At 42.4% G+C, this 17,544-nt stretch overlaps 1 protein-coding gene across 1 annotated transcript in view; it reads left to right on the plus strand.

Annotated features, from left to right (window-relative positions):
• The window catches only part of SORCS3 (sortilin-related VPS10 domain containing receptor 3), a 297,321-nt gene that overhangs the window by 254,283 nt on the left and 25,494 nt on the right, over window positions 1-17,544 (plus strand). Inside the window, exons 16-19 of the mRNA XM_014957626.1 lie at window positions 6,040-6,157; window positions 7,692-7,825; window positions 12,077-12,190; window positions 13,628-13,799. Of these exons, the coding sequence (XP_014813112.1) occupies window positions 6,040-6,157; window positions 7,692-7,825; window positions 12,077-12,190; window positions 13,628-13,799 (538 nt within the window). The remainder of the gene's footprint in view (window positions 1-6,039; window positions 6,158-7,691; window positions 7,826-12,076; window positions 12,191-13,627; window positions 13,800-17,544) is intronic.

The raw sequence follows: 17,544 nt of genomic DNA on the forward strand, positions 1-17,544 counted from the left end.
CGCGTCTACGCAGCGTGCCCAAAAGTTAAATGGCTTTAGTGTGCAAGAGCAGACCAGCCAAATTTGGATAGCTCTGGTGCTTGGCTTTTGCATTGATGGGTCCAAGCTGATGCTTGCATGGACCTAGCCTGGGTGACTGTGTCAGCCCATCTGGTACCTATCGAAGCAGTCTGTGGAGAGGAGCTCTCTGGTCTGTGCTATGCTGCTACATTGAGGGTGGCATTGACCAAACTCTGTTCATGAAACCACATTGGTGATATTTGCTGGGAAGGGAGGTTTGCCTTGGATGCCTGGTTAGCTCTTAAAATTGCAGCAGTAGCAACATGTGCTTCTTTTTGCTGGTCATCAAGGAGAGAACGAGCGCCTTCAGCTGTGGTGGATCAACCACTTAGTGCTCCTGTAGCTGTGGTTTCCCAGATCTGCCCCTGGTTTTGGTGAGAAAACTTCATCCTGTCCAGGGGACTAGTAAAAAGCCAACACACACTTCTTTCCCTGTAAGGAGGTTGTTCTTCCAGTGCTTCCTAGCACTTTTGGGGTTTACCCATTGAATAACTACTTGTGTCACCACCTGTTAGAGGCACAGATGTAAAAAAAGAGTGATTTCAGCTGAAATCAGATGGCAATCTTGCTTGACTTCCTCTTACTCTACCTTCCCACAATGAAAGCACGGATTCAGGTCAACAAGTATTTACTGATTTGGGTGATTTTGCTATTGGGGATTTTTTGCTTGCTAAAACACTTCGTCTGCAAGCATTTTTTTTCTACAATAAAAAGGGGGATGGAAAGGTGAGGTTGGTTTCACGCTTTCCTAAGTGAAACAGTCTATGATGACATTGCAATTAGCTTTTTTTCAGTATTATTGAAATATATATTTGGCTCTCTTTCTGTCTAGTTTTCTAGACAGAGATGACCTTATCAGCTGCTTACTTCCTTTGTATCTTCACTCATCTGTCTCACTGATGGGCACAGCTGAGGACCGGAGACGTTAACCAGGGACTTTGACCATTATCTCCCAGTACATGCAGAGGAGCTCTGCTGAACAGTGAAGTTCTCCATCTATATCCAGACAAGTCAAGTACAGGCAGCTTCAATGCATGCTTGCTCCATTTAATGTCCTGCCAGTTTACTTCAGAAATGATAGAAGGGGGCTTGGTTTAGGCATGAGAAGACATTTCCATTTCCATGCTTGGGCAGCTCATCTCAAACTGCCCGAAGGGGTAGATCCAGATGGATACATCTGTGAGCAATACAGGAGCTATTACTTGAGGATCTATTTCTCATACCCTAGGCAGGGACAGGGATTGAAACTATGGACCAGAGGTGGATGAATTATTATCTTGTGCTCCTCAGTTCATTCTGTTGACCTGTCAGGAATGAGCAATATTGAATTACATAAAAAGCACAACTATCAACAATACAAGGAATGATAAGGCAAAAGCAATGTGATTTGACAGGAGAACACTGTATAAATGTAAAAAGCCTTTAAAGTAGGTTCTGTGCAAGGTTATCCAGCCAGTATATACTGTATTTTTATGTTATTCTGTATTAAAAAAATTAATAAAAGATACAATTATGGCGGTATTACCAATGACCTTTTCCAAAATTATTCCGTCCTGAATCTGTCAGCATTTCAGAATTGTTTTCCAGGTTCCTAATATTTTTTTCTGCAAATTAATAACATCCAGCCGTGGCAATAAAAGCCTTGCCTTGTTTCTCCAAAGAAGGGTTTGGGAAGCACTTTCTGGTTTCCTAGCAATGGTTTCACTGTGAGTTATGCATAGAGCCAGTTGAGAAGATGCTGTCCTATTAGCTAAGATTTTATGTGGAGTTTTAACGCTTACTCTGAGGGACAGAACAAAATCTATTCTGTCTAAAGCCTGTAAATTACCATCCCATGGCTTAGGTTGGAGAACCTTTGTTAAATTGAGCTTAGTCAGAAAACTTACTCTGTCTAAATGCCATCTGGGCTCTTGTATTTATTGCTTCTCAAGGACTTCCAGATCAGACTGCTCAGGTGGAAAAAAAATCAAAACATACTTTTTGTGTTGGCTTCCCAGAGTTGGACCTTGAAAACCTGGCTCTCTTCTTTTGTCTTCTATTCTTGCAAGAGGCAATTAAAAGCGTTCAGTTACACCATGTTAGACAGTTTTTGAGGAAAAATTCATACTACTTTATGTCCCCTTTTCCCCTGTATCATCTTGATAGTTTAGCTGTATTTATTTGAAAAATTCCACCTCCCTAATTTAATGAGCAGACAAAGTAAATGAGAAACAAAGGCACATGGGAATCAGCCAAGATAATTGAGACGATATCTTCAAAGTGATGCGAGGACTCGCCAGTTGAGTAAGGAAAAATGAACTCCCACCAATCTCTTTTTCTGCCTCTTTCCTTGGGACTTGTTTTGCCCAGCCACACTGGATATGGAAATCCAGATGTACATACTGGAGCACTTTTTTCCATTCTTTATGTTTGCTTACTCTCATAGAAGTTTCAAATTCACAACAGAGTCATCTTGAAGTGTACCGTAACCTTCTACATGTTGGCTGGTCAGTCAAAAAATGCTGTAGGTGTCTGGGTTGTATTTATTGTCGGTGAATAGTGCTCATGGGGCACGGTTGTTTGCTGGTTTCTCTGCATATGAGAAGCTATTGTCTGTGAAAGCTGCACTGCAATGTTTGATCAGGCTTAAGAAGCTTTTTATTAGCATGGAGGGGGGGCAAGTTACTACTTCAGGAACCAGGTGACCCAGAACCATCTCTGCAGCACAGAGGAAAACATCCCTCTCTGTTCACATTCCTCTAATTACATTTAGTGTAGTATTGTTTCCATCTAAATTATAGCAATTATATACAAAGATCTTCTTTGAAATCATTTAATTAAAGAGTAGCTAATGCTCTGTGCTTTTGGAATGCTAATGTATTGCCTTCCACTTAGAAAACTTTGTTTTTTCCATTAATTATCATTATCACAGAAGAATTTCAATGGCAGAGGATTTTTTTAGCTTGTTTTAATAGATTTAAAAAGCAAGTGGTTCTGGCAATTTTTGTAAAACATGGAGAAGCCATTTGGTGTCTTGCTGGACAGTCAGCTAAGGGTCAGTTTGAAGAACAACATTTTCCTTGAGATGCATGGGCTGCCAAAGTGTTGGATTTCTCCAGCCCCGTTACCTTCTGGGTTCAGGCAAGTGTTTGTGTTTGATTATGTTCTCCCCTCCTCTTGCTGTGTTTTCTGTGTAATAAACACCCAGGTCAAATCCTGAACTGGTATAAATCTGCTGGACTAAATGATTTCTGCCTGAGCTGCTGCTTTACAGGAATGACATTTCAGTCATGCATCACATCCAGGACAAACAAGTTCATGGGAGAGCTGCCCAGCTTTGCAATAGTTGCCAGACATACATTCTGTAAGAGTATGTGCTGAAAAGCAGTCATGGCATAAAAGCTGGTAGGATTTACCCGGTCTCTAAGGAAAGTGGGGAGGGGAGCTGGAGTTAGAACTCCTACTTAAGTATGGTTTTGGAAGCCTTCATCCCCCCTTGGTGCTATTTCCCATTCCTCCTTTCTCCCAACAGGTGCCCTGGCACCCCATATTGCTCTGGTTTCCGTGGGTTGATCTTGGTTCTGAATGTGCCTTCTGTATTTTGCAGTTTCTTCTGTAGCTTTACCTGAACGTGGTGGTGTTTCCTATCCTTAATACCCCACAATTAGGGCTACACTATGTTCTGAAGCACCAACAACAATCTACCTGATAAATCCACTCCACCACACCAGTCCCTCCCCACCAACTCATTTCTAACCTGTGTATGCCTTTGGCACAGGTTCTTCTTGTACTGAATTCTCCCTCCTTTTTGTTAGCTTCTTGGAGCTTGCCTCTGTGAGGCAGAACTTGGATACGAAAAGGTGTCCACAGCAAACCCACAACTCCAGGCTCTCAGATCTGCCCCCACCCCCTTTCTCTCCCTGATGTCCATGAGTTGAGACAGGTCTAAATGGGAAAACATGCCGGCTTCCTGGATGGTCTCTGTTTCATGAGAATTGTCACAATGCAGAGGAATATTGGTGCAGGCTGGAGTTTACAGCAGTGAGGGGAAAGCAAAGCCTACAACCCTGTGTGATTACAGTGTAAATTAAGATGAACTGAAGTAAAGAATGGCAGCGCGCTGGGGACACAGCAGGATCTGGATTGCAGTCAGTGCTTGGAAACTCAATAGATGTTTTCTCTTTTGTTTCTCTTTCATAGGGAAATTTGTAAATCATCTATCTCTCTCCCTCTTTCTTTTTTTAGTCTGGAATAATTAAAACAACAAAAACTTTAATCGTATAAGTGTCATGGGTAAAAATGTAGGTTAGTGCAAGATTTGGTACAAGGCAAAAAACAACATTCTTTCTTTGCCCTCTAAATCTAGCAATAAGGGTGATACAATGACATCTCATGAGTGTCAGAAAAGATTTGGGTTTCAGGACATACAGAATTTTTAAAATATGGAACTTGTGTTTTAGATGAGGTTTTAGGTTCTTTTATATATTTGAGATGGCCAAGAAGTTGGCGTGTTATAATGACAAATCAACTTGATTGTTGTTGGATTTTTGTTGTTTATGTGTAGTGAGATGTTCCCCCTGCCAATGAGAAGCTGGAGAGTTTTGCTCATGGCTTTTCAAGTCTGGTCACCCGTCCTAATCTCCTCCTATTACACACCTCTTTGGAAATCCAGTGGCAGCTGATTGAAAAGCTGCTCCTTACTGAGATAATCACAGCTGGCCAAGGGGATAGGAAGCTGTTACTTGATCAAAAACTGAGCACCCTGCAGCACTCATGCTATGTTTCTGGATGGATGGAGTCCTTTGTCTGGGTACCTGGTGTTATTCCTTGAGTAAACCATGGTTTTGCTATGATTTTTCTTTCTTTGGTGAAGGTATGAGCTTCCAACGTGTAGACTGTCTCAGTATTTGTGGTGATGGTACTTTGGTGATGTACACCATCAGTGCTCATTGCTTTGGTCCTTCACTTCCAGACACTTAAGCAAGCACATAGCTTTCCCTGCATCTGAAGGAGGGCCGTACAGTTGGAATGGCATTTATAGAGACTTGTGTTCAGCAATCAGCTTTGCTGCCAACCTTCTGGTCCAAGCTTGTGAAGAAGCCTCTGGTGTTATTCAGTTTTATATGATCTCTTTTATTATCCCATTTGTAACAGATCTGTGCCTCAGTTTTAAATTACAGTCTGAGTCCTTCCACTATTTTTTGAATGCTGACCCATCAGCTCCAGGTGTCCTTGTATACTGCCTTACTCTTACTTGTACAAGCTTTGTGTTGCCCCGGAGTTGCGCGGGGAAATGTGTCATTTTCACCCTGAAAAACAACTTATTACTTAGCTAGATGAACTGTGAAATGCAATCAGTGACTGCTGATAATGAGTGACCTACTCAAAAGAATTTAGAAAAAACTCTGTTTATAACCTTATATTGGTGATGGTTTATAATTCCACTCCTACTAGCTGCAGTCAGTGTTCACCAGGTGGAAGGGACACTGCTGTCTTTGCAGGTCACTTGCCTACAGTCCATATCCCAAATATGTTATTTCAGGTATTTCTTTTACAATGCATCAAGTAGTAAGTTTGTGCAACACTAAAGTTCAGCAGTAAGGAAACTGAGTCAGTGAAGCAAGGCTTAATTTTGAGATGACCAAACCCATACGTTCATCTGAATATCTCCTTTGACATTAAACACGTTGCTTTCTAGCCTTGTTGGTTGTTTCCTTGAGTGATACATGGCTGTAGACTTGGGGCCTATTGTGCTAAGTACTAGGGGCATGGAAGACCTTCCAACACAGGCTGTACAAGGGATCAGGAAAAGGCTAAACAATCCTAGGATGTTATAGAAACAGGAAAATGTTATTCTTGACTGAGTAATGTTTTCTGGGATCAAGCTCCAGATCAATGTGTATTGGTTTCTGCTGCTGAGATTAATGAGAAATTTTTTGCTTAATGGAAGCATATCTCTGGCTGACTCTGGGTCTTCCTTTTTCTCTCTTCCATTCTCAGAGTTTTTGGGCACTTCAGTCTCCGTTCTGAATGGCAGCTGGTCAAGGTGGACTACAAGTCTATCTTCAGTCGAAGGTGTAACAAAGATGACTACCAAACCTGGCACCTGCACAATCAGGTATTCCCACTGTGGAGGGAAGGAATGATGGGGGTTCCTTTTCCCTTACTCTGTGTTGCCAGGTAGGACTGTACTTGTTATTTTCAGCAGAGCATATGGATTTTTTTACATCCATCAGGCCACAGTTCTAACCTGTTGATGCTTTACTTCCCCTGAAGCCTATGCATGAATCAATACAGGGCCAGTCCTCTCCGGGCAAGTTAGGAAGATTGTTAACTTCTCTTTGTATGAAAATATTCCATTGCACCAGCTGGATCTTTTTGCCCTCAGTGCTCAGGGCAATGTAAAACCTCACCTTGTGATTGAATTGTAGGAGACATTGAACTCTTCGTAGCTCTGTCAGTGACTCATGAAAATAATTTTCTTTCACTTTGCCTCTATTTTCCCTACTCAAAAATGAAAATAAAAACATGTATTCATCCTGCAGGTGTCTGTAAAACTCTGGGGAGCCCTTGAATAAAAGACACCAGAGAAGACCAAATTATTTCATTCTATTCAAGGATACATGCTTTGCTTTTCATACACTCTGGCTTATTTTCATGCTGGATATATTTAGGACCTGAAGCCACCAGAACTGAGAGAGCTCAGTACCCTCTGAAGATCTCTTATCGGTTAGTGGCCACCAGTATGATGTCCCACTCCCTGCAGGGCAACATAACTAGAGCCAGAACTATTGGCACAGTGATATTCCTGAATGAAATCCATGAATTAGAAATGAGCATTAATTTGGCAAGGATGTATCGGATAACTGAAGTCATAGAATTGAATAGATTAAAATAATTTAAATGAAAGAAAAGAGAAGGTATTTGTGTCCAGGCAGCCATCTTGGGAATAACTGTTAATGGGAAAGAGAAGTATTTCAATTTGGTGTTGTCTTTTTTCGTACTTCTATGCAGACAAATTATTTCTGCATCAGAGAAACTTATGTTTGTAGCAATTCACCTAAATGTCAAATGTTTCTTTTAGATTAGCTATTCCCAGTAGTGATTTTGGAAACCTTTGTGTTCAAAAAACCCAGTATAACACGCCGTCAAAATTACTTGAGGTCTATAACAAAGCCAGGTCTATCAGGGAAAGAGGAGGAGAGCCAGGACTCCTGGGTTCCACCCTTAGATTTTGTCCTTGCCATGGGTTTCAGGCTTGGGCACTTCTTCCTGTAGTAGATTTCATCTGACATATCGAAGAAACCCTGGAGTATGTTCACATTGTCTTTTAAGGATAGGTCATAGGACTAGATACATTGGTGGATGCCTTCTGAAATATGGCATAACTGGGTTCCTGAAATGGCTTGGGCACCTGTGCATTTTGGGCACTTTGTCATGAGCATCCCAATTTGATGCCGAACACACTGAACTCTTGGGTCCTCCCAAGGTGGCTTTTGAGTTTGCAAAGCCACAAAAGGGAGCTAGACTTTTTGCTCCCAGCTTTCCCAGTGCTTTCATTGCCTTTTGTGTCTTTTGGCAAAATGCTTCATTTAGGGTCCAGCTGCCACTGCAACTCTGTTTTTCTTTCTCTTGTTCCTTGGCTGCTGAAGGGGGAGCCTTGTGTCATGGGAGAGAGGAAGATCTATAAGAAACGTAAGCCTGGAGTGCAGTGTTCCCTAGGTCGGGACTATTCCCAAAGTGTGGTGTCTGAACCATGTGTCTGCGGTCAAGGGGACTTTGAGTGGTGAGTATGTGACTTTGGGGACTTTTGCAGACTGTTCTTGTAGCATTGGCAGTGGCCGAGCTACTGCCCAGACAGAAAACCTTGCAGAGAAACTGGGTCTCATGCAGCTTTGTGGCTGTGATTGTACCCATATATCATAGATGTGATCCCCATACCTGCTGCGTGAGGGAGGTGTCCCCTTCTACCTGTGGGAGAGGTTTGTTAATCTCCATGAGAAATACAAGCCTGGAATTTGAAAACAGAAAATTGCAAGCACTGATCGATTATTTTTTTTTTGGTCCATTATTCTAGAAGAAAGACAGCCAGGATTCTTCTCTGGTCCAAAGCATGGCCCTTACAGGAGAAAAATTTCTCTGTCCTCGCTTTCAAGGTCATTGAATACCTAGGGAGCAATCTAGCAAAACATGCACGTTTTTATCATTATTCCTTCAAATTCCTGGGAACCATTGTTGCTCTTTAGCAATGTTTTATTGAGAAATTTCTGAAAGGCCTTCTGTGACATGACTGTACAGCCCACCCTTGTCAGATGTAGCTACTTGTTTTGCATAAATATTGGTGTTTCTAACTTAATGGGGCCATAATTTGCAAACTGCTTTAAGGTCACTTTGAAAGCAGCTTAAAAATAACACAGAGAAAAAAATGAACCACTGTTTGTTATTGCTTAACAATCAGGGATAGGAGATGGAGGAATGCATAACGGTCAGGATCTCTGCACAGAGAACTCTTACAGAGAACCTGTGATAAGGGATATTTCAAAGATTGAAGACTGTCAATATCTGTGATCAGAGTGTTGTTTGAATGGAGTTCAAAATACCCTGAAAGCAGGGCAGCAGCGAAAAGGTTTTCATTTTTATAGCAGGTTATCATGATCGGTATCTGATTTGGTTATTGGTGGGATCCCTGAAAACTTCACTTACCTTCGAATCCTTCCTGAAGAGGTGGAAGCATGAGATCTGCACACTTGTTTGGACTTAGGTCAGCTGGGACTCACAGTTCTTTTTAGGACATGGACACACTGAAATGCTGCAAAAGTGAATAAGAAATACAGACCAAAGTGTTTTCTTGCATAGCAAAGTAGTTCGGCTCTAAGAGAGGTTGAGGGATATAGAGCAGAGATTTTCATCTTATCTGGATGGATGTTTAATTTGTTCCTAATGCCAAAATTACATCTGAGACTCCTTAGCTTGACTCGGGAGATCTTTCCCCTTTGTTCTCATCATGGGAACTTGCAGGATGAACAAACTATCTTGCCTTGCAGTATCTGCCCTTGGCATTGGTATATGCCTCTGAGCTGAACCGAGCCCCAGTCTCCAGAGATGCTTATGAATTTGCTCTTTTTTCTTTTCTTTTCTTTTCCTTTTTTTTTTTTTCCCTTTTTCTGTGGCTTTGTGCCTCACCAGCTTTCTATTTTCACAGCCAAGCTTGTCTTTTCTAAGCTGTGAGTGGAAAATTGTGGTAGGTAAATTGGCCTTAAGTGCTGTTCTGCCTTGAAAAGGGTCTGCATGAGAATGCACCTTTTCAATCAATTGATGTGTTCCTTGCATGTGTTCAATATCATTTTCGCTTAACTTTCTCACTAACATGAGAGAATATTGCTGTTAACCTTGTCAGTCCTGCAGAGGAAATGCAGTTAGAGGACAGCAAGCTGGCTTTTGTTTCAGACTCTGTGCTGCCAACAGAATTGTTATCTGGCTTCCAATTGCAAAATTATTATAGCTGGTGATGGAGAATCAGAAGAACCAGCTTCAATTTAAGGGTGAGTTTTGATGCTGGGCTGACTGGAAGAATGGATGGGGCAATCAGTTTGAAGAAAACACTATCAGTGCTGGAAATGGGGCGCCAAGCTTGATTACCTTAAAAGTGATTTCCAAAGAGGAAGGGTGGACTCATCTTCTCTGACTTGTGACTTCTAAAGGATGAGACAATTATTTAGTCAGTGGCAAGATATATAGGTTATCCTAGAATATGATTCATCTGCCTTCTTTTGGATGTCAATATGAGAAGGGGAGGTGCTGAGAAGTGCTTTTTGTCTTGCTGACTGGAAGAAGGCTCTAGGCAGGGAGCTCATGGAGATATGTCCCCACCGTAGGTATCTACAGTTGGAAGGACAGCTCCTACTCTTTCACTTGGTGCTTTTGAAAAGGAAAGATGTCCACTCAGCCTTTTCTGGCTGGGTTCACCATTGCCAGTTGTACTTGGAAGCACTGATTGTCCTATCTCTTGTGTGTGAACTGAGCAGGTTCTGCAGAGAGTCAGGGAAACGAGGAGGGTCAACACCTGGGGTAGTGAGAACACACTGACCAGGAGGTCCCTGCAGACAGGCCCTCTGCTTCCCCAGTATGTAGGTTTGGAGGCTGGTTCTGGTCAGAGAGCATCCCATGCTACTAGGTGGGATCACACCTGCCTTCGGGAGCTGTGCAGACAGGACTTGTGCTGCAGGAGCTCTACAGCACAAGCTGTGAGGGCACTGCTGGCTCCCATTTGGTCACAGCACCCTTGCCCCTATCTGCCTCATGTTGCAGTGCTATCTGTGTTCTGCTGTTAGATAGAAGGCTGATCCGAATTTCAGGGGAATAAATCATGATCCAGGGCTCCAGTTCAACAAATCCTCATGAGTCAAGGTCAGAGGTGACTCCTTCCAACCCTTGCAGTCATTTCCAGCAAACCTTGGCCTTTTTCTGACAGAGAGAATGGCAGAAGGAACTCAGAAGTGTTATTAAAATGCTCACTGATCTTTCTTTTCCCTCCTCCTGCTTCTTTATTTACTCTGTCAAGATAGCTTTCCTGAGAAAGACAGCACAGCAGCTGGACTTGATTATTTCCTTAACTTATGCAAACCCTGGGGCTTATGAGAAGGAAGGTGGGCAGCATGCGAGGTTTTAATATACATTTACCAGAAGTTAATGAACAAGCACAGAACCTTGAGGGCATACAGCAATGTTGTCTTTAATTTTATTAAATATTTATGCAGCTCTTTTCTTCTTTGGGGCAAAGTACAGCTCCTCCTGAATATTTTTAATTACCAAGTCACTGCCAGGCATTTTTGACTGTGCAGGTCGGACCCACTGAGAATGATTAAATTGAATGTTGAGAGAAAGAGCATTAGGGAATCTCCGAACCTTTTAAAGTGGCTTGCAGAATTTTTGCCTCCAAAAAAAGGAACAGTAGCAGCCTGGGTCACTGGGGACATAGCACAATTTTGTCTCACCAAAGCTCTTCCCACAGACTTTCTGTTGGCAATTCAGACTCTGAACAGGGGAAGGATAAAACTCAGGGTCCTAAAGGGCACGGAGAGCTTTCGAGGCAGTGACTTCTGTAGTGTCTGTGTTTCCACAGAGATTTCATTTGTTGGCATTTGCTAACCTACTTCAGGCAAAAATCCAGAATTTCTTTTTATTTGCCCCTTGAATCCAGCCTGCCAATAAAGGCTGTGCATAGAAACATGAGCCAGAGCCTATTAAAACCTGTGGAAAGCTTTGGATTAATCCTATTGCTTCATCATTGTCTTGGCATGCAAAGGCAGCCGTAAAAAGAAGCCTTGGATGTGGTTGTGTGCACATCCAGTCTTTGGTGGTCCAAGGAAGCATCAATACCCTGGATTACCTTCCACGTGTGACACAATATCATGTAATCCTAAAGTCTAAGGATTACCAAGTTGGCTGTGTTGTTTTAGTTTAGTGTTGGAAAACCATCAGCTACGGTTTTGTTTCCAGCTAGTCATAGCTCAGTCACAGAGCAGGGAGGCCATTAAAATACATAAATATACATACCTTGGCTAGTTGTTCAGGAAGTACTCCTAGTGTTACATATTCTTAACTGCTTCATTGGGAAAAAGTGGCATTTAGATCTTGACATTTTTCTGTTTTTTTCTGAAAGCAAAGACTGCAAAAAACAAGCAAACCGAAAGAATCCAACAAGCGAAATTATTAGAGATTGATAGCGTAACAAATTAACAATACAGTTTCCTTTCCGAATCTCTGCACACATTTTGCTACCAAATGAAACACAAGTGTTCCAGTGCTCTGCAAGGTTGGTAGTTGTGGTGTTTTCGGGTATCACATACCTTCAGTGAACTGCATTCCTGCCTCTCACACTAATCAAGCACTTTGACTCTGGATGAGCCAAATCCATGATCCATCCAGCAGAGAGCCACCAACACACATGTGCTTTGGAGAACAGATCCACCACCTAAACCTCTGAGCTAAATCTAGAGAGCGGGTACAGAGATGCACTCGTGACTTGTCTCCACAGTGACTATGGGTACGAGAGGCACAGCAACAACCAGTGCATCCCAGCCTTCTGGTTCAGCCCGTCCTCCCTGTCCAAGGATTGCAGCATTGGTCAGAGCTACTTGAACAGCACTGGGTAAGTGAACCTTGCAATATCTCTGGTTTTTGGTGACCTTGCAGTAGACAAGAGAACCTGCGTCGTTCCTTTCTCTCCGCATCCTGCCTGGCTCTTTTCCAGTCTTTATTCGTGAGGTAATGTTTGCAGCAGCATCTGTATGGAACATTGCCTCATTCCTCAGAGGCAGGGAGAAGCACATTAACATAAGTGACATGTAGATACTGTATTGCTATCAAGTGATGTATGATCCCTGGAGCCTAGACGTGGAGCTCCCCTTTGCTGCAAAATTAAAACGCGAATCAGGAAGGTCTATCTGAGAGACAGCTGAACATTTAAAAGGACAGGTTCAAGGTATTTCACATCGTTTTTCATTGAACCTCTTCCTATCTTACAGCTGCAATTTTGTTGCCTTTTTTTCCTTCCCCTTCTGCCATTTTCACTTTGTATGTACAATGCCTTGAGATTTCAGACAAGCTCCATGTGCTGGTTTCTCTTGGTTTTACCCAGAACAGATGGCAAGTGTTGGTTTATTATAGTAGTATCACTTTGCAAATGCTGTTGTGTCGTGCAGGGGATACTCTGCAACTCTGGTTGCACTGCCACGTGCAAAACTGTGATGTTCCTTCTTAGGCAGCTCAGGGCCTGAAGACTTTGCGGGGCTGGTTCTGAGTCATGAATCCTGCATGATCAATTCTTATGACAGGGTTGTTCATGGCTGGACAAAGAGTAGCTGCTGGGAGTCTGGAGTCACTCAACCTCAGAGAACCCCTTTCAGCTGAAAGGTTGCTATAAATATGGCATGTAATTACAGGAGCCCTGGCCAGTGTGCCTGCTTGTAGCCCTCTTGGCAGAGAGCAGTAAGAAAATAGTTGGGGTCTGTGTCTTCTTAATCAGTCCTGTATTTTTGCTGTGAAATGACTAGAAAGGGTTAATCCCCCTCAACAGCACTGGGAATAGCCAAGTGTTGTGCTACTTAGCTAACCTCTTCCAGGAAGAGCCAAGAGAAAAACCCATTCCTTGAATCCTTTTAAAATGGGATTGGACAAAGCTCTTGGCAAATCGTTTCCAAGCACCTTCTAGCAGAGACAGACAAAATGTAATAAAAAGCATAATTAAAAAGCCAGGATGCAGGGTGCAATGCTGCAGGCGTGGGGAGTTGGGAGAGTTCTCTGCCTTTTAGCAGTGCAGAAATAATTCACCTCCACAATGTGTGTCTGTTCTCACTGATGCTGCTGAGAATCTCTGGAGAAGGTTGCATTGTGGTTTGTTTGGCTTTCTCCAGTTTAATAAAGTGTTAGATTTCTTTGATTCTTCCTTTCAGCGAGGGGATCGTGCAGGCAGTTAGCCTTTGAAAAAAAACACATGTATGAATATGGAGAAACAAAACAAAAACAAAACAAAGAAACTTTCCTGCCCGCCACCTGAGCCCAATCTCTTTTTGTTACCGTTCCCCAGGTACCGAAGGATTGTGGCTAACAACTGCACAGATGGATTGAGGGAGAGGTACATGGCCAAGATGGAGAAATGCCCTGGAAAAGCCCCTCGGGGACTGCACATCCTCACTGCTGATGGGAAGTTGGTCACGGAGCAGGGACACAACGCCACCTTCATCATCCTTATGGAAGAGGTTTGTTAGTGGGCTCAGCAAACCTTTCACTGTGTGGCAGGACTGGCTCTTTTTTCCTCCATCTGTCAGGCTGCTGAGGGGAAAATAGCCATCAGGTGGGGTCATGAAATGATGAACACTCCTAAGATTCAGGAGAATTCATGAAAGAGGGCTATGCGTGAAACATAAAAATCAACCATATTGGGTCAAGCCAAAGGAGTATTTGGCTGGTTGTCTTGTCTACCAGTGATGATGAAACCGGTGCTGAAGAAAGGTGTATCTGCTCAAAAATATATTTCCCCGGTAGCTTCTTGCTGCCTCCAGTGAACTGCACTTTGTGGAGTTTGTGAGGCAGAAGCGGTGTCTCTATGCTTAATAATTCTGTTTCTGGGATGAAAAGCTTTAGCTGAAGCTTTGCTGGGAAAGGTTAAGAAGAGTGGGGAACGTTTTCAGACTCATGGGGAGCAGTAAGGGACCTTATTTTTTTCAGTAAGAATTGAACCTCTTCAAACCACCTCTGAGTTCCCCAGCCCATATCTGTTTTATTTATAATGTGGTGTGATTCCCTACGCAGCCAATGTTAGCATGTTACCATGCTCTGCTGGTGCCTGAAGCATCAAAATATTGAGGCACTTGTGGTGATCTCTCTGGGTCAGGTACCCCTCTGTTTGGCACACATGTATGGTGCAGCCTGTGTCACCACATTTTGGGGCTCAGGGGAGGGTTGGATAGCCAAGGGAAGGCACTTGCTATGTATTCAGGCTGAGAGGAGGGGTTTTCAAATGATCTTATGCCTCTTCTGGTCTGTGATTTGATTTGATCTTTGGAGATATTTGTACTGCACCACAAAAAAACTCTGCTGTGTTTGCAGCTGCTGCATTTCCCTGCTGGGTTTTGACTGCCCCTGGAAGGTGTCATTGGAGGTCCAACAGTAATTTTCCCACATTGGCTTTTGTTACATCTGTTTTCTGGTTAAACAGAAGGGTCAACTCACAACCTCACTTCTAACATCTCTGAGTGTCTCAGGAGGGGCAGCGAGGGAGTGAGGTGGTGTTGGAGAACCACAAGTACGTTTTGTCATTTACTCTGTCCTGTGTACTTCATTTTGGGACAGCTGGGAACCATACATGTCATGGTCACAAGCATAAGAATAATGACACCAGAACAGACTAGATGACTGTCTCCTAAGTATTCTACCTCTATTAGATCTTTAGGGAAAGTATATTAGAAACAGTGCAAGTCTGGTGTCCCTTTCCCTCCCAGTCCCCACAGTAGCCTTCATTGGCAACTGAAGACCTTCAAGAATACAAGAAGTTGTTGTAAGTCTGAGCATACTGCCACGGAGAAGTTTTTTCAAGTGATACCTTATTAGTATTTTTTAAACACACACACTTCTATCAGTTTAAATTCTTATGCAGTACCTAAATGTTTCACTGGGACCACACTAATCTGACAGGGCCTTTTTACATACTTCCTCAGAGGTTCATGCATGCTCTGCTTTTATACAAAGGGGATTTCTTGTCTACCTGGGTGATTCTTTTATATTCTGCAGACTTGACACGGTAAGACGATTTGTATAGACACTGTGAGTGGGAGTTCAGAAAAGAACAGACATAATCTAAAAATTAGGAATCTAGTAGTAATTTATTAAGGAACTCAAGCGGAACTGCTGCATACAAAGAATGATAAACAGATGGGGAATAAGGCAGCAGTCAAGGTAGCTGAGGAGTGGAGTCTTTACAAGGCTTTAGAGATTGAAGAGGCAGCTGAATAAATACGTGAGGGTGTACACTCTATGTCCTTTGTTGAAAAATAAGGACGGTTAGAAAAACATTTCATTGAAACAATTTTTTTTTCTAAGGGAAGAGTATTTTCAAGAACATGTCTCTGTGGGTGAACAGCTTATTCCACAGAGAGTTGTGTGTTGAGTTTGTTTCTTAAAAGAATAGATATTTTAAGAGGAAAAAAAAAAAAAAGAACACTGAGACTTTGGGCAAAAGCATTCCAGTCTTTCAGTGTGAACCTCAGAAATGAATTGTCATCAAAGTATTCCTTATTAGTTCAAAAAAATAATTTCTGTAGAAGCCCTAATTATTACGGACCTTGCTGTCATGCAGATTCATTCCTGCCTCCCTCCACCTTCTTTGCTCACTCTGTTTCCTGGTGGGTTTTTTTGCATCTGTGCCTAGACTCACTTTCTGAGCCAAACAGCAGTCTGACAAGCCCTCCTGCGGACACATCTGTGTGGTCTCCATTCAGCCTTCTTACTGTTTCAGGCTAACCCTGATCAGAACTTTGTAATTAGCCATCAGTTCCTTTCTACCTTCCAGTAGGTATTTGATATATTGATATGAATGACCTTGATGCTCTCCAATGGTAAATGACAACTTTATCATAGTTAATTGAAAACAAAATTTCTCAGAATTTATAGACTTAAGACTATTGTTGACAGTGGTAATTCAGAATATGTCCATGGTGATGAAAATGGACTAAGAAATGCAGAATGACTGATGATTTTGCTGTGTTTTTAGAAATAAGGGTCTGGACTGTGATTTGGACTGCATACACATGCAAGGGAAGATGAGGAGATAAGAAGCTTTTTAAACCTTTCTTTTTTTCAATCCAAGTTTGACTTTGACCAGAAAGAAATAACAGACTGCCAAATTGCAGTTGTATGGAGTTGTGTTCTTGACCAGATGTGCAAACCTGGTTTTGTATCTGATCCTTTCTGTGCATCCCCAGCTCCCCTCTGAAGGGTACATAAACTTCCCTCGGGCCTCAGTGTTGTGTATGTGGCAGCCCCAGGTACTGAACTGTTCTGTTCCCTTGACTTGTGTTTATGCTGTCCCTCAGCTTCTCTCTTTCAGTAATTGCAAGGTGATGGCAAGGCTTTGTAACGGGGTTGTAATTGCAAGAGAGCTGAGAAGGCAAGCAGTGATTTTTGGAAGAACAAGCCTGAGCAAGTATTGGCACTCTGTGCCTCTGTTAGAAGATTGCTAAACTGTTAGAAAGAAATAGCCACATCCATGTCATATTTTTATGCAAACAATTGGAGAGCTTCATTAGAAGAACCACAACACATAGTGTACATACACACCCCCCGCCCCGGCCCCAAGCATACATTGGATGAAATGTTGCCTTCCTGAAGTCAGTGGGAGTTTGCCTCTTATCATCAGAAGGCCAAAATATTAACCACTGTCCTGTCTCTACAGTTTTTGTCATTTTGCTAATGTGGCTTCCAGGCAGGAAATGTTTCCATGGTGGGAGATGGCTTCGAAGGGCTGTTCCATGGCAATACTCCTTTCCACTCATTCCACTACCCTTTGCCTGCTCGCTGATTTCAGTGTGCAGAGCTCCAATCTTTGTGACAGCCCTTAGCTCGTTCCCTTCTGGTAGTTTACAGGGATTAAAGCAATAAAATGTGCGTTTTGAATATATATGGAAAGCAATGATTTATTTTTTTTTCCATTTGAAACACCTCCATTTCTATTTTAATTTATATTCATAAACTCCAGGATATCTGACATGATGTGTGGGGCTAGCACACTTGTTTTAGTATTTTATATACTGATTACAGAGGTATGAAAACGAGAAAGAAAATATGATTAGTGTGATGGGCAGGCTTTGCGTTGGAACTCTCATAATTTGGTAGAAAGATCATCTGCTACTGTTTAGTCAAGAAAAATCTGATCCTGCTTCTCCTCTTCAAACCTTCTCATTTCAGATAGAATCATACTGGAGAAGCAAGGAGGAAATAGAATTGTAA

The sequence above is a fragment of the Calidris pugnax genome, unplaced genomic scaffold (genome assembly GCF_001431845.1).
Source record: "Calidris pugnax isolate Ruff unplaced genomic scaffold, ASM143184v1 scaffold4, whole genome shotgun sequence".
NCBI lineage: Eukaryota > Metazoa > Chordata > Aves > Charadriiformes > Scolopacidae > Calidris > Calidris pugnax.